Source organism: Phalangium opilio, unplaced genomic scaffold (assembly GCF_054372755.1).
Source record: "Phalangium opilio isolate 3A_F unplaced genomic scaffold, DU_Popi_V2 ptg000063l_1, whole genome shotgun sequence".
Taxonomy (NCBI): domain Eukaryota; kingdom Metazoa; phylum Arthropoda; class Arachnida; order Opiliones; family Phalangiidae; genus Phalangium; species Phalangium opilio.
In genome coordinates, this window is record NW_028324180.1 from 3946877 (window position 1) to 3972198 (window position 25322).

Consider the following 25322-nt stretch of genomic DNA (forward strand, 5'->3'; position numbering starts at 1 on the left):
TGAGGAACTTCGTTATATTAGACGACTTACTATGTGAAATAGCGAATAATAAGGACGTGACGAATCTTTTTATTAGGGGCTCGCACCATAGGAATACCTCAGTTTTAATTTTAATGCAGAATCTTTATTATCCTGGGAAGGAAATTCGTACCTTAAACTTAAATGCTCATTACTTGGTTATATTTAAAACACCACGTGATCAGTCTGCCATTAGTAAATACGTGGTAGACTCCTTTAGACAGGCGACTTTGGAACCTTACGGATATCTATTTGTAGACCTTAAGGCCCTAGATAACCACCGTCTAAGAACAGGTGTACTTCCAGGTCAACAAGCAGCACTGTTCACACCGAAATGACGGCCATCGTTGAAGCGAATTTTTTCCGGACTTAGGGGCAATGGGTAATCAAGGAGCTGACGATGTACGTGAAGGAGACCGACGTCCACGAAGTCTGGATCTTCCAATCCCCATGCAAGTTCTCAGAGTTATCCGTCAAGGATAAAAGGCAATGCAGGTGGCTCTCAAGGAACACTTGCGATCTAGCATTCGAGGAGGGAGACTACCCATACGAGACGACGCAGGAGGCCGCCGACTATATTCGAGCTAGAGCATCGTCATACGTGACGAAAGGAGCGGAGAAGGCCGAAACCCTATCAAGGTTCTTAGGGTGCGAAGTTATCAACGCCGAAGACTACGGTTGCCCGAGATTATCAAGTATCGAGTGCGATACCCCCAGGGCTTGCACTTTTCATAGGGACAGCAACAACTGTACCTTGGTGAAGGCGTCCAAACTAGCGGAATGGCTCCGTCAAAACGAGTCGACGATAATTTAAATTTTTTAAAATATATTGCAAATTGTAACTCATGTCAAAGAAATGCCGCAATTAAATTTGCCAATAAAGAAGCGATTAAATCTATTGTCGAGTGCTGTATAAATATCCTACGGGGCAATGTCCCTCTTTCAGTGGAGGAGAAGGAGCGGTTGAAGAAACATCGACACGTTATAAGAAAGGTTACGTCCAACATACTCCCTTCAAAGAAAAGGAAACTATTAATTCAAAACGGAGGTTTCATCCCTTTACTTCTCGGACCGTTACTATCTATCATTAGTTCAGTAGCAGGTGCGGCTATAAGTCGAGCTATAAAGTAAAAATGGCGCAAAAAATGTTATTAATTTCCGAAGAAACGTATAATAGGTTAAATTCAAATAGCGGTTTAAAAGTCGACACTTCAATGGAGTTGGATAAGGAGGATAAGTTGAAATCCATCATAAACGATACTAAATTAAACGATACTGATAAACTATTAAGATATAACCACGTACTTTCGAGGGAAATTAGTAAAACGGTGAAAAGAGCGAAAGTAAAACCAGCAAAAAACCGGAATTGGGGTCCTGAAATCGTCTTTTCGGCTCCTTCCTATAGCGCAGCTGATTGTTTGAACTTGTACAAATGGATTGACCGTATATCAAAAATAAGATGGACACACGCCGGAGAGTTAATATATGAGAACCGTAAAATCATGGGTTCAAATATAATTGATTTATTAGCTTATACCGCGAAGAGTTCTAAAAAACAGTCGTCCGTCATTGGTGCCCCACAGTTTTACCAACTTTTGTATACGGTTAATGTACCAAGAACATTAATTAAAATTAGAAAAACAGACCCACCCCCGCCTTAAAAAAGTGAAGCGAAGAAATAAAAAGTGGAGAAAGAAGAAGTGAAGGAGGATTATTATTTGCCCGCTCAGACTGGTGAGGGTTTCGGAAATTGGATAAACTTGTAGCACTTGTTTTAAATAAAATACGATTCATTTACATTCCACGTTTCATTCATTTTAAGTATTCCGATATGGAAGGTTGTGATAATCAGGTGGGTACTTTTGTGGTGTTAGCCAACCTAGTAGACACATTTTTTAAATCTCCTAAAATTTTAACTGTGGTTTTAGTAATTGCCATATTCCTAATTATAGAGGTTTGCGATTTTCTCTTCAGGCATTATCATAGTGTAACCAACTGCACCCTTAATGGATAGACTAAAAGAGATTTATTCTAATGTTTCTGACCCGGGTTTATATGGAAGTGTTCTCGGGCTATACCGAGCGGCTAAAGAGGCTGGGTTAAAGGTTACGGTAAAAGACGTGGAGACATTTTTAAAAACACAAGATACGTATACATTACACAGGAATGCTAGAAAAAACTTTAAGAGAAATAGGACAATAGTTTATGGGATCGATGAGCAGTGGCAGATTGATTTAGCCGATTTGAAGAACCTAACTCGTCACAATAAAGGGTTCAGATACCTCCTGTGCTGCATTGACGTTTTCAGTAAATACGCCTTTGTGGTGGCTACCAAGGACAAGAAAGGACCAACCATCCTTAGGGCTTTTAAGGCTATTCTCGAGTCCGGTCGCTCGCCGAAGCGAGTGCAAAGTGACCACGGTAATGAGTTCATATGCAGGGATGTTCAGAGAGAGTTGAAAAGAAGGGGGATTGAGTTCTTTGACCCGGATTCCGAACAGAAGGCTACGATAGTTGAAAGGTTCAACAGAACTCTAAAAAGTCGCATGTATCGGTATTTCACGGAAAACAATACCTATAAGTACATTGACGCTCTTAAAGACATGGTTCAAGCTTATAATAACAATCATAAATATTAAAATTTTGATCCATGGTAAACAACTTAATTTATAAATTAGAATTAAAATAAGATCTGCTACTTCATGGAGGATTTTTTTTTAAAAACTTTAATTAAAAGTGTTAATACGGGAGCTTTCGGACCGCGGTCCCTCTTCAGCCGTTGTTAAATTTAAAATGTTCAATTAATACACAACTAATAATTCAGTTTTTTTACATACATATTTTTTATCTATAGACAGTGATACGCCCCCTATTTTTTAAGATTAAAGCCCCCCCCCAACCATTTGTATTTATCAACCCTTGGTCTAAGTTCAATTTTGCTCTATCCTTAATATAACTTGCTTCTTTGAAGCATCGTTTATACCAATTCGTCTCTTGACATAAAACTTCTATTGAATCCCATTCAATTTGATGGTCGTTTTCTTTTTTTTAATGTGAGCTGCCAATCCATTATTTTCGTCTAATTTTTTAACACAATTTTTGTGTTCCATTTGTCTTTTTCTTAATTGTCGTTTTGTTTGACCTACATATTTCTTGTTGCAATTACATTGAATTTCATACACCACTCCCGTTTTTTTCATTTTATCTATTTTTGGTCTATTTTTTATTAATTCTGATTTTAACGTATTTGCTATTTTACTGACTAGGGTTAAATTATATTTTTTAAATTGTCTTTTTGTTTTCTCTGTTATTCCTTTAATATAGGGCAATGAAATGATGTGATCTGGTTTTTCTTTAATTATATTATTCTTTACCTCATGGTTATTAAATATTTGGTCAACAATGTGATTAGGGTATCCGCTTGCTATGAATTGTTTTTTAAATTTCTTTTTATTATTTACAACCTCATCCGATAAAGTTTCTATTCTATTTTTAAACGATTTTACAATACCTATTTTAATATTATCACTATGTGAGGATTGAAAGTTTAAGAAGGTTTTCGCGTGTGTAGGCTTTTGGTACATTGAGCATAACATAGTTTTATTATTATGTTTGACTAACAATTCTAAAAATGGTAAGGAATTATCTTTTTCCCCTTCAAACGTAAATTGGATGTCCTTATGTGTTTTATTCACAGTGTCTAACAATTTCTCAGTTTTTAAGGATTTTTTCTTAATTATAAATACATCATCCATGAATCTTTTCCACATTTTTATATTATCTTTTATAATTGTGTTCTTTAAAATACTGTTCTCTATGTGTTCCATGACCAGATTTGCGATCGGTGCTGATAAGGGATTTCCCATTGCTAACCCTTTTTTTGTGCATAATAAATGTTTTCAAATGAAAAATAAGTATCCGTTAGGCAAACTTCTGTCAATTTTAGTATAGTTTCAAGATTCAAAGTTGTTCTATTTCTTAATGTTTTATCTGATTTTAATTTTGATTTTAAAACTGTTAAGGCTAGTGGTATTGGTATACTTCCATATAGGTTTATGACATCGAGGCTGCTTATTTCATCCTCATCATCCAATTCCTGATTTCTGATATCTGATGCAAATTCTTGACTGTTTTTAATCACATGATTACTGTTTCCTATTAATGGTGCTAATAACCTTACAATTTGCTTTGCGCAAGTATATGTGGGACTATTTATTGAGGATACTATTATTCTTAGTGGATTATCCTTTTTATGGATTTTTACTAACCCATATATATGGGGTACCTTTAATACTGGTGGAAAATATTGGAATTTTTTATCTTTTTCTATTTCTTTGTTTTTTATAGCATTGTTAATTATAGTATGTACTTTCTTATCTATTTTGTCAGTTGGATCACTTTTTAGCATAGTATAATCATCAGTCTGCAGAATTGTTAACATTTTTTCTGAATAATCTATAGAATTTAGAACCACTATTTTCCCCCCTTTATCTGCCTGGACAATCTTAATTGATTTGTCTTTTTTATTGATTGTAATGCAATTTGTTCTTCTTTCTTTAAATTTTTTACTGTTGAGGTCTTTGCATAGTTGTTTTTTACTATAGATCTTATGTCCTGTTTTGTTTCATCACTTAATTTTAGATTTCGTAACTGTTCCTCAGTTTGCGCACATACTTCTAATAAGTCCACTTTTTCTTGGTGTACGCCAAAAGTTAACCCTTTAGTCAGTAGATTTAGTTCTCCCTTACTTAATTTCCGGTTTGATAAATTTACTACGTTACATATAATTTCTTTTTCATTATCTAAAGTTTTATTTAATTTTTCCGATACTAATCTATTTAATTTATTTATTTGCATTCTTTTAAAATGTTGATTTCTTTCTATTCTAAATAGTTCTATTTGGTTTAAGATATAATTAAACGTTTGAAAGTCTATACCTGTTTTCCAAAATCTTTCTTGCTGATGATGTAATTCTTCAATGATGTCCTTCTTTTTCCTTCTTGCCTCATTTATAGCTTCTTTCACGATTGCCTTTTGTAATTTTGTTGTTTTCTTTATAATCAGTTGGGACGATAGTTTTGTTTTACAACGTAGACCATAGGGGGTAATATCACTGTCCATGCATCTATGCAAAAATGTCGTTTGGTTACTCAATTTCGCGAGTTTTTCTGTTAAATGTTTAATTCGATAAAAGATCGACACGCTCATCCTGTCGTTAATATTATCATAAATATTAAAATTTTGATCCATGGTAAACAACTTAATTTATAAATTAGAATTAAAATGAGATCTGCTACTTCATGGAGGATTTTTTTTAAAAACTTTAATTAAAAGTGTTAATACGGGAGCTTTCGGACCGCGGTCCCTCTTCAGCCGTTGTTAAATTTAAAATGTTTAATTAATACACAAATAATAATTCAGTTTTTTTACATACATATTTTTTATCTATAGACAGTGATACGCCCCCTATTTTTTAAGATTAAACCCCCCCCTCAACCATTTGTATTTATCAACCCTTGGTCTAAGTTGGTAATTGCAACAAGAAATATGTAGGTCAAACAAAACGACAATTAAGAAAAAGACAAATGGAACACAAAAATTGTGTTAAAAAATTAGACGAAAATAATGGATTGGCAGCTCACATTAAAAAAGAAAACGACCATCAAATTGAATGGGATTCAATAGAAGTTTTATGTCAAGAGACGAATTGGTATAAACGATGCTTCAAAGAAGCAGTTTATATTAAGGATAGAGCAAAATTGAACTTAGACCAAGGGTTGATAAATACAAATGGTTGAAGGGGGGGGGTTTAATCTTAAAAAATAGGGGGCGTATCACTGTCTATAGATAAAAAATATGTATGTAAAAAAACTGAATTATTAGTTGTGTATTAATTAAACATTTTAAATTTAACAACGACTGAAGAGGGACCGCGGTCCGAAAGCTCCCGTATTAACACTTTTAATTAAAGTTTTTAAAAAAAAATCCTCCATGAAGTAGCAGATCTCATTTTAATTCTAACTTATAATAACAATTATCACCGATCCATAAAGTGTAAACCCGTTGAAGTCACACCCGAAACATCAAGACGGGTATGGGAAAACCTTTACGGCGATATAGACTTCTCTCCACCATTAAAGTATCCTTTCGATATTGGTGACGTAGTTCGGATAAGTAAACATAAGAATATTTTCGAGAAGGGTTACTTGCCCACGTGGTCGGAAGAACTTTTCAAAGTGGTGGAGAGATTACCTCGTAGTCCACCGGTGTATAGGATCCAGGATTTGAATTCGTAACCGATTACTGGTATTTTTTACAAGGAACAATTACAGAAAGTGTGTAAAGACCTAAATTCTAGCGTGTTTAAAATAGAAAAGATATTGAGGAAACGTCGCAGACCCGACGGGACGCTAGAGAAGCTAGTACGTTGGAAAGGATACTCTCCGTCTTTTGACAGTTGGGTTCAGGAAATAGATATAGTATGAGCTTTTACATCACTTTACCTTCCGACTCGTCGATGAGGTATTTCCCCGACAATACGAGAAGTAAATTCAGGACGTACCTCCCCGAACCCGTAAAATTACAGGGATTTTACGAAGTAGGCTAAGCGGAAATTAGCTACCCGCACACTTGGGATAATTTGAGTAGGACATGCTCGCTTATACTCGTGAGTAATAGTAGAGTAGTATATTCTACAATCATAGAGTTACCCGCCGGATATTATGGTAATATCCAGGACCTTATCGAGCAACTTAACTACGTCGAGGATGACGTGGCGGGCGTTATTACGCGTGAACCTTCAATTCCCGCCCAGCTCAAGTATTCCTTTAGTTACATAAAGCGCATACGAAGAGTACAAATTTCTCTCAAAGAGGATTATTTGTTAACTATACCGGGGGAGTTAGCTGTTATTCTCGGATTTTCGAAAGATTCCACGGAATCAACGACTTTTTCCCAGTCTACCATAGCCACGTACCCCTTTGACCTCGACGCGGGACTTCATTCACTCTTTGTTTATAGCGACGTGGTCGAGTCTAGACCCGTGGGAGATGTGCACATACCTCTACTAAGAATCGTTAGCGTGCAGGGTAATGACGGAGAAACGGTAGACAAAGATTTCCCTAGACCGCACTACCCCCCCCCCTCGCCTGCAATACTTTCCAGTCAATTGAAATTAACATAATGAGTGAGCTTGGTACCCCCATAGATTTCGTGAGAGGAAGAGTTCACGTTACTCTACACTTTAGACCCCGTAGAATGTGGTCACCATTATAAATTAGAAGGTAAAACAGGTCCTCGTGTCATTTACACTTGAAGTTTTAGATGAAGAACGTCGTCAAATCAAATATGTCCTTTAACCAATCGGACTACGATCAACACTTTCTAAACCAGATCGGACATGGTGGAAAATTTGATTATTATAAACACTTTCATTCCCAAATTGGTAATTCCTTAGCGGTATACAGGGGACTTCCGGTGCAACACGGATACGGATTGGGAAACTTCATTTCATCGGCCTTCCGCCGGGCTATGCCATTACTGAAAAGGGGTGCTTCATACCTCGGGAAAAAATTTTTGAACACAGGTGCAAAGGTCGTGGCCGACGTGGCAAACGGTGTAAACGTGAAAGCATCCGTAAAATCTCATGGAAAAGCCGCGGCTAAAGACGTCGCTCTTAGTGCGGCGGAAGAAATCCGAAAAATGACGGGGAATGGTAATAAAAGGAAACGCAGGTCTAGATCACTCGTCAGTTCAGTCTCGGCAAGAAAGAGGAAAGCAACATCCTTTAATCATCCAGATATTTTTACCTAAAAAATATAATGACACATGTCCATCCAGGTTCGCATGGGTCGGTCGGCTCCGAAGTTGAACTTTTCGACATACCCCTTACCAATACCAGTATTCTGAGTGGAGAATGGGTCGAATACAGCCCCATCTCTAACATTAACGAAAATTCGACAATCACGTTTACCGTGGCTGGTAGTTCCGACGCGTATTTGAACTTGTCCAAGACTTTACTACATCTCCAAGTCAGGATTGTTAACCCGGCCGATGGAAAAACAATCCCAGCAGCTGCTGATAAAGTTGGACCGGTAAATAATTTCCTGCATAGTCTTTTCAGCGAAGTACACCTTTCAGCTCAAGAGAGATCGGTCACACCATCGCCGCAAAACTACCCTTACAAGGCCATGTTTCAAACGGCGGTGACATTTGGAGGACCCGCCAAAACTAGTTTTCTTGTTCAATGTTTTACAAAGACACGGCCGGAAAATTTGACGTTTTGGACGATAACGAAGGGTTTAAAACACGAGCGGCCTTTGCTAGAAAAGGAACAATAGATATGGTAGGAACTGTACACTTGGATCTTTATCAACAACCTCGATACTTCCCAAATTTATCGGATCTCAAATTCAAGTTTGTTAAAAGTCCAAACGAATTTTGCGTGCATGCAGACGGTGCAGTTAAATGGAAAGTGGTTTACGAGTTAGCATCCCTGTACGTTCGTAAAGTAAAATTACCATCGGAAGTGTTAATCGCCCACGCTAAATGTTTGGAACTGGCAACCATGAAATACCCGATTATTCGCACGGAATGTAACTCATTCTCAATTAACAGTGGTACAAAAATATGTGTTAGAGATAATTTATTCATGGGTCAACTACCCAAAAAAGTTCTTTTCGCTCTTGTAGATCAAAATGCATATTTGGATGATTACGGAAAGTCACCCTTCAATTTTCAACCTTATGATTTAAATCATATCGCCTTGTACCTTGACGGAGCTAGCGTTCCACATAAACCTCTTACCCCAAACTTTTCTGGTGGTCAATATATGAGATCTTATACTAATCTTTTTACTCAAACCTCTCAATGGTTATTGGACGAGGGAAACTACATTTCACGGGAGGAATTCCCCAATGGGAATTGCATATTTGCTTTTGATTTAAGTGCCGACCTCAGTAGTTCAACTTCTCAATTTCAATTGATAAGGAATGGTAACTTGCGATTGGAATTAAAATTGGCCAAGGACTTGCCGAAGACTATCACAGTTTTATATTACTCTGAGTTTCAGAATTTGGTTGAGATTGATAAGAATAGAACAGTTATTTACGATTACAATTAAAAAACTATGAACACTACGCAATTAACTGAAATTATGCAAAGGGATAAATTCACCAAAGATCTGTTTCGAGGTGTTTTTGCAGCCGACCTGCTACCCGAGAAAGTAAAGTTTTTCCCTTCACTGTATATTGTAAATACTGGCTCTTCAGAAACTGAAGGTGAGCATTGGACTGTTATTTACTTTTCTAGTAACAAAAATACCGAGTTCTTCGATAGTTTCGGAAACCCGCCGGACATGTTTCAATTCAACGATTTTGTAGAAAGAAACAGCGTTACCGTAACTTTTAATTCTAAACAACTTCGAGGAAATTCGAGTCGGACATTTGGCGGATTTTGCGTATATTTTTCTCTGTATAGATGCAGAGGTATTAAAATGTATAATATTTGCTTAAAATTTGTAAAAGATAAGAATTTGAACGATAAAATGATATCGGAATTTATGTATAAGAGATTTTTAATAAAGTTTTTTTGATTGAATTTATGTGTTTTTTCTTTAAATCGCGCGCGAACTTATTCCTACACGCGGGAAATTCAAACACGCGCACGCGGTCGGTCCCACGCGTTGGGGGCCACATCCCCTTAACCTGAAAAAAAATGTTTGCCTAAGTTGTATGAAATAAGTGGGATGAAATTTGTATTTAAAAATATTTATTTTGAATGAGAAACCGTAGAATCACTAAGTAAAACTCATTCGAGAAAAAACAACTTAAAACTATACAATTAAACATTGAAAATATATACATTAAATTAAACTTATAAACTATACATAGAACTATGAAATTTTAAAGGAAAAGGGTTGGGCGTGGACCGATTCGGCCACTTCGCACCAAAAGGGTATGGGAGGAGGGCGTGGACCGGTTCGGCCACTTCGCCCCCAGGAGGGAATGGGAGGGGATAGGGTTACAGAAAATAATTATACATTTGAAATTTTTTTCCTTAATTTTAAAATGACCATGAGCGTATGTAGACACCCCATCGATGATGAATCTCTTATCATCGCAAGGGTTAAGAGCGAGTTTCTTCTGGGTGATGGAAAATAGTTCGTGTTTAACACTGACTATCCTCTTCATCTCCTCAGTGGTGAGTTTACGTTGAAGCAGGCATTCCTTGTATTGGGCGTTACGTATCTTCTTTTTGACTACGTGACGACAGATTCCTTTCGCCGTCTTCTTTTCACCTTTTGCCGACAAGATGCTGTACATTTTCGGTCGCAAGCCGCAGAACTCCTGAATCTGGACGCTGTTGAGTTCGTCCTTGAACTTTCCGAGGCCTTCTTGTTCTCTTCGCTGAAGAGAGGATGTTCCTTGGGGTAAGCGGAAAAGTCAAACATCTCCTTCATCTGGGCAAAGTCCCGGGGCAAATCGTCGGTGAAAATCTGATAGGTCAGGCTGTCTGCAATTATATGTAAAAACATTTAATTAGTTTTTTAAAATTGAAAGTAGAAAAAGGATTTAAATCTAGTAAACGTTTTTAAAAAAATCATACCTGTGTCGGTAAAGAGAAGTTTGAGGTCGTCGCCATATTTTGCCTTCATAGTGTTGTAATGGAAGTCGTACATGACCAACTTTGAGAGGTCCAAGATGGCGAAACCGGTGTAAATGGGTCGGTCCAACTTGAGGGATTTCTTCAGACGATGGATCCCAACCAGCTCGTTCCTAAAGATGGTGAACCTCTGGAATGTCGGCGAACTGGCCTTCTTGATTGCCATCTCCCGGGTCTGGACAAGGTCGAAGTTGATCCTGTTGCGGAGGTTTTCCATCGTCTTCCCGAAAACACTGTTAATAGATAAGAAAAATTTGATTAATTTACGTGTGAAATATTAACTTAGCGTAGCGTAGATGCGTACCTATTGTTGGCCAACTTGAAAAAATCCTTCTCAAAGTCGTTCACTGCCTGCTTCCTCTTCTCCGTGTTGAACTCGATAAATGGTTTTAACCACGCACCCTGCTCGAATGTGAGTATTCGATGGATTTTCCCCAATTTCATCCCCTTAGCGATGTAAAACTTGAGATTCCGGTAGTGGAGAACATATTTCTCCCTATTGTAGAGCGAGGGGACTAACTTTGGAAGGATATCCTGTACGTTAATTTTCAGTTTGTTCAACTGTTCAATCGAATACGGTGAAAGCTCATCCGCGTTAATAACTCTACGTTCGGGTGCTAAGGGTAGACAGTTATGTTCTTCGTGCAAACTTTCCGGGTACTCAAGATCCACCTCCAGTATAAAACCCTGAGGATCATCGTCTGGGTGATTCAAGATAATTTCACGAGTGAAATCTTGACATGGTTGAATCCATCGAAATCCTCTCATCGGCAGGTGATGACACATTACGGTGCCGTAAAGGTTATTACAGTCTAGGTAGGTAATGTAAGAGCTACGTTCTGCTGGGTTGAATGTTTCGGGGAGATCCTTATTATTGGCTATGGCTAGTCTATGCGTAATTAAAGAAACGCCCCCTCTTATACCCTTCTCAATAAAGAGATGCATATCAGGATCCTGGAGTAGTTCCAATTTCACTTGGGTCATGTGAAGTGCGCTTTGCCAAGCGAAACCAGGACCTGTATATGCATGCGCGCAATCTAACTTGTAATATTCTAGACACATAGCCCTGAAACTTTCAAAAACATCCGCTAGGAGCAGAACGTCGGTCTTAACGTATAAATCATGGTACTCACCGAGGTTAGTGAGTTGGAATTTTTCCCAAACTTTTTGAGCTTGAGAATAATCTTCCTCACTAACCTCTTCGTCAGTTAAGGAATTGAAGAAGGCATCCTTGGGTGGCAACTCGGTCTCGTCGAATTTAGTCTCGCAGTCGAAGTAATCATAGGGGTAAACCTGCTTCCTCAGCAGATGCGGAACTTCGTCAGCGCTGAAGGCAGAGTTTAAACACTTGAACTTATCGGCTCCTCCTCGAGCTAAATTCGATACGAGTGTCTCTAGCGATGCCGGCATGAACCTAATTGAGTCTAAGAATCGTAAATTACCCAGAGAAAACGAAATGTACGTTTCGGAATTCGTGGGGATACACTTAATCTCGTGATCTTTGACCAATCCAATTTTGTCCATAATAAGATGGGCATCGTAACGAGATAAGTTATGCATGAAGACCGGAACGAAATTCCGGGTCCTCAGTTTCAGGTTGCACGAATTATGAGCAGCTCCCCTGTAGGCTCCGTTAGTGTGGTCGTGGTCACGAACTTTACAGTCATTTACAGTGAAAGCCTTGTTACATAAGTAACAGGATTGGGCCGAGGCGAATTGCGCCTTATCTAAGTCTGATAGATTCATGGGGGCGTTATCTTTAATCTTACGCTGAATAATTGCGTCTTCACGCAAAAGGTTTTCTAAAAACTTTTCCGTGGCATCTATCCCTCGATAAGTAACTGGTTTTGAGACTGTACCGTCGTGACTAACGACGACATAACTAAACCCACAGGAGATATGCTGCGAAGTTTTCGTGGTTGAAGAAAGGCTGGCATCGGGATCGCATCGGTGAACTTTACGGAGAATAGACTCGAAATCGGCATAGATAACGTATTTAACCTGTGGGAAATAGAAATAAAACTATATTAGATAAAATGTAAACAAAACATTCTCTCTCTCCCATGCATCTTATCGTCTGCTCTATTTATCTTGCTATGGGCGCCGTCTGACGTTAGCCTCAGTAAACAATTTTGGCGCGTTATTTAAAATACCCTGATAAATTGTAACCCTCTGTAGAATAATTTAACTATGGGAGTATCTCCCGAGGGCCATAAAAATAGAATAAAGACAACTTACTTTAGATGTCAAAATAATTGAAGACAAGTCTTCCAAAACTTTATTAATATTAGAAAAATAGGGATAAACCCAACTAGACCGTACTCTTTACAGTATGAAAATAATAAGGCAACCGTTCAGTCCGAGCGCTGACTAGAGACTGACCAACAAAATCATAGAAATTATAATCTGAGGAGGGACATGTAACATGGAGGTATAACACCCTGCCAGATCCAAGGAGTAGAACTCCAGGAATCTGGCAGCCATGTTACATCCCCCCTCTTTAGGAACTCTTAACAATATTAGAAAAAAGAGGGTTACCCCGAAGAACCCTTAATAGTTTAGCAGGGGTTGTTATCACAAATATTTAAATATATATATATATTTTTTTTTTTTTTCAATCCAACGAATAACTTTTTTTTCCTAACCGAGCAAGTCGTCTAGCTTCGCGACGGGCAATAGACTCTTTACTACGCCCTCCCGGGCAATCCGCCACGACATGATGTCCGGTTTTCTTGCATCGTTGGCATCTGACCGTATTCCAAATAAGAGGATGTTTGGCTCCTTGAACCTTCGCTGGAATTAGTACTTTTGGTGGTAGTTTCGGGGTCCATCCCATGCTTCCAAATCGTTCCCAGTTAAGCTCGTCCTCTTCATCCAATTCAATTACTGGGCACCATTTACGGGGAGCAGGAGCGACAGGGAACCTAGCAGGGGGTTGTGGCCAAGGAATTTTTGAAACTAGCACAGGTTCCTTTTGGCGAGTGAAAGCTGCTACCGGGCCAAGGTCGAAAACTTGAAAATCGTCATGAGCTTTTTGGCTTTCGTTATTGATGGCTTGAGATTCTGAAGGAGGCGGGAATTGTATAAGATCAATCGAATCTTCTCCTTCATTATCCACTTGATCATGTTCATCATCAGGATGGTAGGCTCCTTCATCGGGCTGAGCCTGGGATTTTCGTTCGTGACTTTGGTCGTACTCAGTCTTTGAAAGTTCAGATTGACTTTCTGTTACTTCGAGGAAGGAATTCCTTTCTTCTTGGGAGATCATTAGAATTAAGGGTATATCTTCAAAAGCGGTCTTGCAGTCCTTTGAAAGGTGATCCCTTCCTTTGCACTCCACACAACGGAGAGGTTCCCCTGGTTCCCTTTTTGGGAAATAACAGTCTCTTTGGACGTGGGAATCTTGGCCGCAGTTAGTGCAATATGCTTGGTATTTAAAACAGACGTCTTGGGATAATTCCACTTTGGACTGGATTTTATTTTGTTTTCCTATCTTGAGTTTAGAAGCTCCGTCTGGAGGGTCAAAATATGTTGGTCTTTTGGTTTCCCTTCCACCTTCGGCCATCTAAAAATAAAATTTTTAGTATTTTCTTTTTGTTGCTTGGGAAATAAATTCCCAAGGAAACATAGAGATTGGCTCTCGGGAGAAACAAAAACATTCCCTTTTTAGGTTCTTTATGTTATTATTGTCAAGGTAAACCTGAACCTCATATGGTGACCTTAACCTTTCATCTTCAGGAGGTCGGTAGTAGATATCTACTTCGTTACCTCCGGGCTGAACCGTCGCCCTCTTACATACCTCTCGGCGCCACCCCAATTTAAAAGGTTCTAAATAACAATCGGGTAAGGTAGCCCTGTTTAAACGTGGAGTTCTCATTGACTCCGACAACGTGGTCGACGAACTGTCAGACGCTCGCTGTGATTGGGATTTCGATTGAGGTATCTGGTCAGGGATAGATATGTCCTCCGAAGGAGTAGAATTCGGTTCAGGAGGTACTACTTCTTCCGAAAAACCAGAAGAAGGAGAGTGGTTTAGTGCTGGTTCCGATACAGAGTGTTCAGAAGCCGCTGCTTTGTCTTCCGGTGTTTGGATTTCTTCCGAAAAACTGGACGGTGACTTATGTAGCACTGGTTCCTCGACTGATTCTTGAGCAGACGGGGAAGCCTCCCCTGCCGCGGAAGGCGGACTATCGTGATTGAGCTGAAAAGCCCTCATATCATGATAGGTACGGAGAAGGAGAGGAGGGTCTTCAAAAAGGGCCATGCCCGGTTCACTATCAGAGTCTGTACGTTGATGTGAATCATCTGGGACTGCTGGAGCAGCTTGATCTTCTACCGTACTTGATGTCGAGGTTCGAGGGACATCCGAAGTAACAGGAATAATCGGACGATTGACTTCCTGACCGGCCTGAGGTGGTGAAGGTGAAGATGATGATTCAGATGAACTTGTTGAGGAAATCTCCGTAGGTTGGTGGTGTGCACTCCCACCATCCGTAGAAGGATTAGTTTCAATTTCATCGGCTACTTCTGATTGAGAAACTGGGGCTATTCCGGCGTTTTCGAAGACGGCTACATTCGTCCAGTATAGTTTTAGATGTTCTAGGTTGACTTTCCCTACATTATGTCCTGAGTTAGCGTCTTCTAACTCGTAGACAACGGGAGAATGTTTTGCTATGATTTTAAAGGGACCTGCCCATTTAGGACTAAGCTTTTTCATTAGTTGCCCTGTCGAACTTGATAAAGGATGTGTTTCCATCCATACTAAAGTCCCAACCTCAAACTCGAGAGGATCATGACGGAGGTCATAATACTTCTTTTGGTGCGCTTTAGCTAACTTAGACAATTCATTACTGAATGCTAATTGTTCCTTAAGAACCTTTAAAGCCTTGCTACGACTAGGGTCGTCATTGTCCTGAATGGGTTCTTCAATATCTAAATCCCAAGGGAGACGTGGCTCCCGCCCTAAATTCAAAAAAAAAGGGAGATCTTCCCGTATTTTCATGGGGTGCGGAATTTATTGCGAATTGAAGAAGGTCAAGGGATTCATCCCATCTATCATGGTGATTCCCGACATAAAATGAAATTAACTCGCCTATTACTCTATTAACTCTTTCAGTGGGATTTCCTTTAGGAGTATAGGGGGTAGTAAACTTTGGGTTAATTCGAAATGCTCTGCAAGTTTGCAGCCAAAGTTTTGAAGTAAACTGTACCCCTCTATCACTAAGGATAGCTTTCGGTGCTCCCCACCTAGTAATAGAGAGTTTAAGCATCCCCTAAACGCGTACGTGTAGCTACCTTCCACAGTGCATTAGACCAATGCATTGTCAAAGGTGGCTACACGTACGCGTATAGGGGATGCTTAAACTCTCTAATAATAGACTTAAAAGCCTGTACACAGGTCTTAGCGGTAATAGTTTTAAGTGGCATCATTTCCACGAATTTGGTCATATAATCGACGAAAACTATTAAATATTTGTAATGGTTTCTACTAGAAGGGAAAGGTCCCATAATGTCGACACTTATTTGGTCCCAAGAACTAGTTATTTCTGAGGGTTGCATTAGCCCTGGCTTTTTTCTGTTCCTAGCCTTAAATTGTTGGCATAAGGAGCAACCTCGAACATAATCCTGGACGTCACTAATTACAGAGGGCCACCAATATCTATAAGTAACTTTACTCAGGGTTTTATCTTTGCCCCTATGAGCTGACAGTGGGTGGTCGTGTAACAACCTCATGGCTTCTAACCTTAACCGAGGCGGTAAATAAATCTTTTCCGGATGATTTCTATAAGGTCTTCTATAAAGAAGATCATTCTTTATTTCAAACATTTTATTCCTAACTGGGTTAGGTCCTTGCAAGGAATTGATAATAGGGGACGCAAATGGGTCTTCCCTTTGAGATGTTCTGACATCTTCTATCGTAAAACTGAGTATAAAGATCTAGAACCTGGAGGACGTATTCGACCTTCTACAGACTCACTAGAAGACGTTGTACTAGTACTACTACCGGTAGAATTTTGACTAGTGCTACTACAAGTTGGATCCAACTTACTCTTAGAATTAGAAGTAGATGAGCTAAAGTTAATACTAAGGACGTTTATCGGAGATCTCGATAAAGCGTCAGCTACTACGTTTTCTACTCCTTTTTTATGCTTTATGGTAAAATCAAATGTTTGGAGGTACATAGCCCATTTAACTAGACGAGAATTGGGTTCCCTAATGTTAAACAACCATTGTAAAGCCTGATGGTCAGTGAGGACAGTGAATTTACGACCTTCTAGAAAGGGCCTAAACTTCTTAACTGCCCAACATATGGCTAAACACTCTTTCTCGCTAGTAGAGTACCTAGTTTCGGCATCTTTGAGCCCTGTGCTAGCATAAGCTATAGGGACTTCTACGTTATCTTGTAATTGGGAAAGAAGGGCACCTAACCCTGCATCACTAGCATCGGTAGTTAAGATGCACGGGGAATCCCTTCTAAAGGAAGCTAAGGGGTGAGCCTTACAAATGGCTTCCTTAATTTTTTCGAACGCTTGCTGCTGTTCGAATCCCCAAATAAATTTTTGATCCTTCCGTTTAAGTTTATTAATGGGTGCTACTATTTGAGAGTAGTGATTAATAAAACGGTTGTGCCAACCTGCCATCCCTAAAAATCTTTGAACTTCCTTAATATTTTTAGGAGGAGGAAATTTTTGAATGGCTTCTATCTTAGAAGGATCTATATGCACCCCTTTTTCATTTACAATGTGACCGAATATGGTAGCTTCTTTCTGAGCGAAACGACATTTCTTTAACTGTAGGGTGAGACCCGCTTCCTTTAACCTATTTAAGACATATTCCAAACACGTTAAGTGTTGATCCCAATCTTCGCTAAGTGAGATTAAATCGTCTAAATAGTCTATTAATTGGAAGTAATCTGCGTCCCTAAAAATCTCGTCAATTAGACGCTGAAAGGAGCTAGGGGCATTACATAGCCCAAAAGGGAGTACATTGAACTCGTATTTTCCCATGTGAGTCACGAAGGCAGTTTTTTCTCTGCTCTTAGGGTGCATTTCCACTTGCCAGTACCCAGATTTAAGGTCAAGTGTTGTAATATATTTAGGTCTTCCAACCCTAGCTAACATGTCCTCTATATTAGGTAAAGGATAAGGGTCTTTAATGGTGACCTGATTAAGTTTTCTGTAATCAATACAAAACCGATAGGGTTTACCCCGTTTTGTTTGATCAACTAAAACTACGGGCGAAGCCCAAGGAGAAACTGATGGTCTGATTATCCCGTCATCTAACATTTCCCTAACATGTTGTTCTATTATTTTCCTTTTTTGGTCATTAACACGATAAGGTTGAGATTTTATGGGCGGACTATTCCCTGTGTGAATCTCATGGAAGATTAGTCCAGTTCTTCCTACTTTATCGGAAAACAACTCAGGAAATTTCAATAAAAGGACTTCTAGTTGATGGCGTTGCTCATCAGTGATAGGGGCTGCAGAAACTGCGTCCCTAATATTATTTACAATCTCCTTATCTATGGGATCCTTTTCTGATGGTATTGAAAAAGGGATCCTTAAGTTACCCACTAGACATTGAGAGGCTTCAAAATCTAATTTGACCCTATTTTCTTCAAGAAAATCTTGTCCTAATATAAAGTCACTATTTAGGGAAGGAACTATGTAAAATTTAAATTTAAATGATTTCTCACTTTCATTTGACTTAAGAGTAAATTCTAACTCGTGAGAACCTTTTGTGAACGTATAACGGCCGTCGCCCCAAACTACACAATCTAGTTGTTCATCTTCAGGTAATTCTGAAGAATTTCTATGTTTACAAATTTTCTGCCACTGGTCAAGACTAACAAAAGAGGCATCGGCCCCGCTATCTAATTTAGCGTGAACTGTCGCGTGTTCAAAATTAACGGGAATAGTAACCCTTTTATAAACTGAACCTTTCTTGACTGATTCAATCCTCAAAGGGAACGCGACACGCTTTTTATTAGGGGAATTTATAGGGCACCGGGAGAGGGACCACGTGGGACCGCTCCCGTCTGGGCTTCCCCCGACTGGATATAACTTTTATTTGGGCAATCGGGTGCAAGATGACCAGGTTCTTGACAACCATAGCAGATGATAGAACGTGTAGAGGGGTAAGATAAGGCCAATTGACGACCAGGGGATTTAGATCTTTGATTATGATATCTAGTAAAAGATCTTTGTCCTCTATTTGGGTTATTAGCCCTGGCCTTAGCTCTAGAATCTAACGGTTGTAAGGGATGTTCCCATTTAGGAGAAGCAGGAGGATTACAAGGGCTATGACAATGCCCGGGGGAACACTGACCATGGGCGTAGCCCTTGTTAACTGGACAAGAGGACTCGGCTGTAACCTTAGGTTTTGGGGGAGATTTCCTCTTTTCCCTTCTCTCAGCATTTCTTTTCCTTACTTCAATATCCTTTTCTATCGTTTTACCAGAAGTTCTTAATTGTTCCATAGTAGTAAACTGTAGGAAAAGGAGGGGAGTTCTTAGCTCATCCCTTAAGTTGCTTTTAATAATAGGAACTAAATCCTTTTCGGGAAGAGGATAGGTCATCCCTAAATTCAACTTCATAACTTCCCCGAAAAAATCCTCTACTGATTCCTTATCTTTTTGTATCCTCTGGGAAATCTCTATTTTTAATTTGGAATCAGCTTCCGAATCTCTAAACTGAACTTTAAAGTGTCTTTGGAAAGTTTTCCAAGTTAAGTGAGGATGGGAAGGGTTTGAACTGCACATTTCGTCGTATTGACGGATTAAATCCCTATACCAATACAGGGCATGCCCTCTTAAAAGGAGAGGCAATGCAGCTAACCTTTCCTCATTAGATAGTTTATGAAACTTAGCATACTCCTCAAAAGCTGCTAAAAACTCGGTGGCGTTTTTATTAGACGATCCCAAAAAAGCTAACCTTTCTGGCGGTTCTATAGGGACTTTTCCCATTTGAGGAGCAGAACTTCTAGTTATTAATGAGGGTAGATCCCTAACTAGTCTATCCAAACTAATAGCTATAGCTTTGTTTATCGCTACATTTTGCTCTACGGCTTTTGCCTGCGTGGTTGAATTATCAGCCAATGTTTGGAGTAACGGTAATATAAAAGCTTTTAATTCCTCATCACTAGTGTTTGGTCCTAATTGAGGAACTTGTTGATGCCAAGACGTTTGGGTTTCGATAGTTCTAACCCTTGGATTAACTTGTGTACCAGCAAAACTAATTTTAGGCTTAGCGGAGGTGGACTCTAATTTAGGAGGTACAAGGGACTTTATCCCAGTTTGAGGAGGGAGATTAGAGGGAGTTAAACTTCCCTTAGGTGGAGGAACATTCTTATGAGGAAATAGTTGATAAAGAGAGAAATCCGATTCAGAAGAGGCGGCCGCTCCCTTCCTTGTCTCTGAATCCTCTTCAATTTCCCCAATTCGAAGCATCCGGTTGAATTCCTCCAACGGATTTTCGGTTTCTGGCGGTGCTAGCATGTCGCCATCGTTTTCCGTAGATGTAATCGTATCTTCGGTTGATTGTTCTTCCCTTTTCTTTAAAATAAAATCCTCCTCGTCCTCAGATGTATGAGGCGATCTCCATTGTTTATTGTAGTTGTCCGAGTAAGCCATAGTATTGAATTCAAATTAAATTACAATAGTCAAATTACTTTACAATCAGTTAAGCCAAGTTTAAACAATATAATTAGTAAGTCATCTAAATTCAGTACATTTATTTACAATGATAATTTATTATTAGATTAACACTTAATTTAATTATGATCAAGTTAGATTTAATTTAATTACAATTATCTTTAATACATTTACCATTGTGGAAGCCGAGGCTTAGTACCACATGGGGCGGATATCCTATACCAACAATGATAAACAAAATTCTACAGGACCGACCGAGGCTTAGTCGAGTCCCTGTTCGGGCGCCAATTTTATGTAACCCTCTGTAGAATAATTTAACTATGGGAGTATCTCCCGAGGGCCATAAAAATAGAATAAAGACAACTTACTTTAGATGTCAAAATAATTGAAGACAAGTCTTCCAAAACTTTATTAATATTAGAAAAATAGGGATAAACCCAACTAGACCGTACTCTTTACAGTATGAAAATAATAAGGCAACCGTTCAGTCCGAGCGCTGACTAGAGACTGACCAACAAAATCATAGAAATTATAATCTGAGGAGGGACATGTAACATGGAGGTATAACACCCTGCCAGATCCAAGGAGTAGAACTCCAGGAATCTGGCAGCCATGTTACAAAATAACAAAAGTTTTAGTTTACCATCTGTTGCCATGCGACGTTTTTGAATTCGAGAATAGGTTCCTTTACCGGCATCTCGATCTTCTGGGGTCCGTGTATACTGCACTCCTTGATGTGGTCCTTGTAGTTTTCCTCCGAGTTTACACCGGAGAATCGATGCAAGCAATAACGACAATAATAGTTCGTGTTTGCGTGTGCGGTGAACACCTTCGCTAGAAGTCGACTCATGCTTCGGATTAAGCAGAAATGCTTCTTCTCACCCTCGGTTAATAGCAATAAATCTACTTGACGCGGTTCCTCAACTCTGTTGGAACTCACGTAAAGGGGGAAGACCTCTTTCTCGTATCCGAATACATTAATCGAAAGGTTATTCACCCGTTCGAAATTCTCTAATTTACCGGTATTTAATTCCACGGGGAACGTAATACCGGCCATGTTCAATTCGTTACTATACTCTAGGTACTTAGTTACACGATGAGGGGCATTTCCATGGTTAACAGGGTGTAAATGTGCCAAAATTGACCATAAGAAACACTTATTGTCTGTATTTTGCACATTTAAAAGGGCTTTTTTAGCTAAAAGATTTTTAGGGGTTTCAAAGTACGTACCCCCGTGAAGCGGGAGGTACGCTATAATATTAATTTGCAGGAAGAGAATTTTATCTAAAACCCACCCACTACCTTGCGCTTCGTACTCCTCCATTAAACGTTTCAGAGTCCTAATGCTAAAGTCTATCTGTCCGGGGATTACGTCGGGGTTCAAAATAGCAAGGTTTTGGGTTCTGTGATAAATTAAATTTTCTACTTCCTCGTCAGTGTCAGCTAACTGACGGGTGTAGCGAGCCCTGACAGTTAAATACCACTTAATCCCTCTATCTCTAGCCAGTTTATTGCGTAAGTAATTTTCAATCGCTACCCTATGTCTACCCACGTACAGCTCTACGTCTGTCTCAGTCACTACAGGTGTGAAACGTGCACAAAAAATAGCCCTACCGAGTACTTCTAGTTCCTCTAGCTCGTCGTGAAGAGGAACTTCCGGTGACGCAACGATGGGTTCCTCCTCCTGCTCTTGACCACCACCACCCTCCTGCTGATCCATAAAGCGATGGATGTCGCGGTTCTCCTGGCTGGAAAGGGCTGGGAAGTCATCCTCCTGGTCCATGAACTCGTTCAGGGCACGATTTCCATCGTCGGACAGCTCATCAAGATTTTCGCAAACGGCGGGTGGAGGAGTTCCCAGTAGAGATCCATTGATGACACCTTCTCGGTTCATGAACGCGTTCAGAGCACGATTCTCATCGTCGGACAGTTCATCTTGGGAGGGAATAAAGTAGGACGTGGACCGTTTCGGCCGCTTCGTCTCAGGAGTGGATGGGTCGGACGTGGACCGTTTCGGCCTCTGCATCCCAGGACAGTTCATCTTGGGAGGGAATAAAGTAGGACGTGGACCGTTTCGGCCGCTTCGTCTCAGGAGTGGATGGGTCGGACGTGGACCGTTTCGGCCTCTGCATCCCAGGAGGGATAAAGGTGGAGGTTGATGGACCCGAGAATGGAATAACAGGAGGAACAAAGGTAGAGGTTGATGGTCCCAAGAATGGGACAAAGGTAGAAGTTGATGGACCTGCATTGGTCATGAGGGGGAGTGGAACCTTAGGGGTAGAGTGTCGGGTAGCCACGTGTAACGTTAAATTCGCAAGTCTGGTATAAACGGCCGGACATTGCGAGCACGGGTATTTAACATCCCCGTGTTTCTCCCTTTTATGTCTCAAAAGCTCCCTGTTCCCTTGGTAGGAACGCTCACAAATATTACACTAAAACATTCTCAAAGAATGATAAAGACAATCTTAATCTCGGAAAAATCGCAAGTACTTGTAAAAATACGCAAGTACTTGTAAAAAAAATACGCAAGTACTTGTAAAAATCACAAGTAATTTCGGTACTAGCCCGTAAACTTTTTCTTACCCTCCGCAAAATAACTTGCAACAGCAAATGTTACCAAGTATTGAAAAATACTATAAAGCAACAAAGGAGCAGGCTGGAGCTCGTCTGAAGTCAGGAACAAAAGTGACTGAGTTTGGACTCGTGCCAGGCTTTTATACTCTTGCCTCTTGGCGTCGTCCATTTAATCTTTGCCCGAACTATCATATGGGTTTTTCCGTTGGCGTCAAGTCGAAAACCGCGCCATGTTTCGAAACTCACGCCAAGTTTCAATCTAGTTTGTTTATTTACAAGTATCCTGGCATAAACAAACATTGTGGCGTCGTCCATTTAATCTCTGCCCGAACTATCATATGGGTTTTCCCATTGACGTCACGATAGGAGCCACGCCACGTTTCGAAATTCCCGCCAAGTTTCAATCTAGTTTGTTTACTTACAAGTTTCCTAGCATAAACAAACATTGCAACCCCAACTATCATCCCATGTTGACACTAACCGCTTTCATACAAGCGCTTATCATGATTTCTAATTATTGACATAGGCCGCTTATTTACCATCCGAGTTTCTCTATTCACGTTCATCGACCTCGTTATTTACATTACCTATCCATGAAACTGCAAAATAGGCCTATCAATAAAGAGAAATTGGTTTAAGTTGAAATAATTTCTAAAGTTTATATTTAGAAGTATTAAATTCAGATATTAAGTTGAAATAACTCCTAAAATTTGGAATATGCCTATATATTTAGTTAAATAGTATTAAATTTGAATATATATAACTCCTAAAATTTGAAATAGGCTTATATTTAGGTTAATGAAAAAGTATTAAATTTGAATATTTATTATTTAAATTCAATGTATTACAGGAATTTTTTAGAGTTACATACACTTAGAGATACCATTTGCTTACAGAATTGAAAACTTAAGAAAGTGGAAATATTAACTATCATCTCGATATTTAAATTAGACACGGCATTAGAATAATGTTCATCCACACGTTCGCTCCATTCCGTCATTATACAATCATGCTGTAATTGTGAAGGATGGTCGATGATGCAGCCGTTGCACGAATTCTTTATTCCCTCAGTAAGTTGCTGTATTACTATGTCCTTAATCGCACTCTCCACACGTTTTGCTTCGGTAATGAATGTCGTCACCTGAATGTGTTTTTCCAATAACTTCTCCCATAGGAATGGTCCTATGGCAAATCCATTCCTAGTTGGGTATTGGATTCCGTAGTTCGCTCCTTGTCCCTGGATCACTTGGCGGATATTTAACATCTTCCTTTCCTGGTAAGTTACATGTTGCATACGCTTGTCCATCGATCCCTCGAAAAAGCACGTGGTGGGTTGAGCGTCATCCTTCTCGAAAAATCCGTTTATGGAGTCCTTCATTCCGTAAAGTTGCATATATTCTTCCTCGCTTAATACGATCCCTGTTGAGCCATCGGTCATTCCTAGTCTAATCCTACAGTCCGGCGTTACAATGACTGATTTAGTTGAAGAAATCTCGAACACGTTGGAGTTATCCCTAAATATTCACATTAAATATGGTAATCACATTTAATGTGATACAAACCAAGGTTATAGCACTAAGATTTTATGGGAAATTATACTTACATTTTTCGGATCTGGATTGGTACTTCAATGAGGGATATAGAATGCCTTATCTTTAAACCGTCCTCGTCTTTTATACTTTAATGTCACGCGACTTTCTGACCATGTAAACATGGCGCACTTTTTAGACCAATCATGTTCTTATAGTGAACATGGCGTTTAAACCACGTGTATGACAAGGGTTATTTACCACGTTGTCGAATATGACGCTTAAGCCTAACATTGACGCCATGATTGATTCACTGACGTCATAGCAGGATTGTGAGAAAAAATATTTGATTCACTGACGCCATAAGAGGAAAAATGTTGTGGGCGCCCACTGACGCCATATTTATTGGTGCCAGATCATGTGCCATCTGGCACTGTCTGACGCCACTGTCCCAAAGGTAACACTTCCTATTTACTAGTATGGAAACAGCGGCCTTGAATCGCGTTTCGAGCGCAGTAAAGGAGCATCTTATTAAGATAAGTAACCATGAAATTGTGTTTATACACATGGCAGATATCATTATAGAGTTTTATAACGCCATTTATGATAATTTATACGGGGACCCCGAAGATATATCTTGCTTGGATGGCCAACCTGAGAAATTCGACGCAGTGGTGGGGTACTTCACTAACTGTATAACGTCGTACCAGGTAGTGACGAAATTCAACAATGCTCTTCAGGAAGAAAATCTTGAAAATACATTTTACAATTATAATTTATTTTCTGTAATTTCGGGGCAGGTAACTTATTTAAAAACCCGTATGCATTTACTAACTCATTTTTAATTTATATCTACTTGCTAATTTGCTTTTTTTGGTGTCTAAAAT

At 39.5% G+C, this 25322-nt stretch overlaps 4 protein-coding genes across 5 annotated transcripts; 2 read left to right on the plus strand and 2 right to left on the minus strand.

The window, feature by feature from the left end:
• Positions 1-3026: 3026 nt before the first annotated feature.
• On the minus strand, positions 3027-3884 carry LOC149662761 (uncharacterized). Its single transcript, XM_089842301.1, has one exon. The coding sequence runs from the start codon at positions 3882-3884 to the stop codon at positions 3027-3029; it is 858 nt and encodes a 285-aa protein (XP_089698427.1).
• A 607-nt stretch (positions 3885-4491) lies between these two features.
• Positions 4492-5268, minus strand: LOC149662762 (uncharacterized). Its single transcript, XM_089842302.1, has one exon. The coding sequence runs from the start codon at positions 5266-5268 to the stop codon at positions 4492-4494; it is 777 nt and encodes a 258-aa protein (XP_089698428.1).
• A 2570-nt stretch (positions 5269-7838) lies between these two features.
• LOC149662763 (uncharacterized protein F54H12.2-like) lies at positions 7839-8357 on the plus strand. The gene has a single exon (XM_089842303.1). The coding sequence runs from the start codon at positions 7839-7841 to the stop codon at positions 8355-8357; it is 519 nt and encodes a 172-aa protein (XP_089698429.1).
• LOC149662764 (uncharacterized protein F54H12.2-like) lies at positions 8317-9803 on the plus strand. 2 transcript variants are annotated; one of them, XR_016368661.1, is made up of 2 exons: positions 8317-9241; positions 9328-9803. XR_016368661.1 is itself a non-coding variant. In XM_089842360.1 (2 exons), exons 1-2 carry the CDS (start codon positions 8360-8362, stop codon positions 9137-9139), a joined length of 708 nt encoding a protein of 235 aa, XP_089698486.1. In that variant the 5' UTR covers positions 8317-8359; the 3' UTR covers positions 9140-9803. The 2 variants fall into 2 exon arrangements, 1 of the variants encoding a protein (XP_089698486.1); XM_089842360.1 differs by having other exon boundaries at positions 8317-8636; positions 8709-9803.
• Positions 9804-25322: the final 15519 nt, after the last annotated feature.

Coding starts and splice junctions, on each gene's coding strand:
- LOC149662761 (XM_089842301.1), bottom strand. CDS start 3,884: ATGGGAAATCCCTTATCAGCACCGATCGCAAATCTGGTCATGGAACAC.
- LOC149662764 (XM_089842360.1), top strand. CDS start 8,360: ATGGTAGGAACTGTACACTTGGATCTTTATCAACAACCTCGATACTTC. Junction 8,637..8,708: donor CTCATTCTCAATTAACAGTG/GTACAAAAATAT, acceptor TCGCTCTTGTAG/ATCAAAATGCATATTTGGAT.
- LOC149662763 (XM_089842303.1), top strand. CDS start 7,839: ATGACACATGTCCATCCAGGTTCGCATGGGTCGGTCGGCTCCGAAGTT.
- LOC149662762 (XM_089842302.1), bottom strand. CDS start 5,268: ATGGATCAAAATTTTAATATTTATGATAATATTAACGACAGGATGAGC.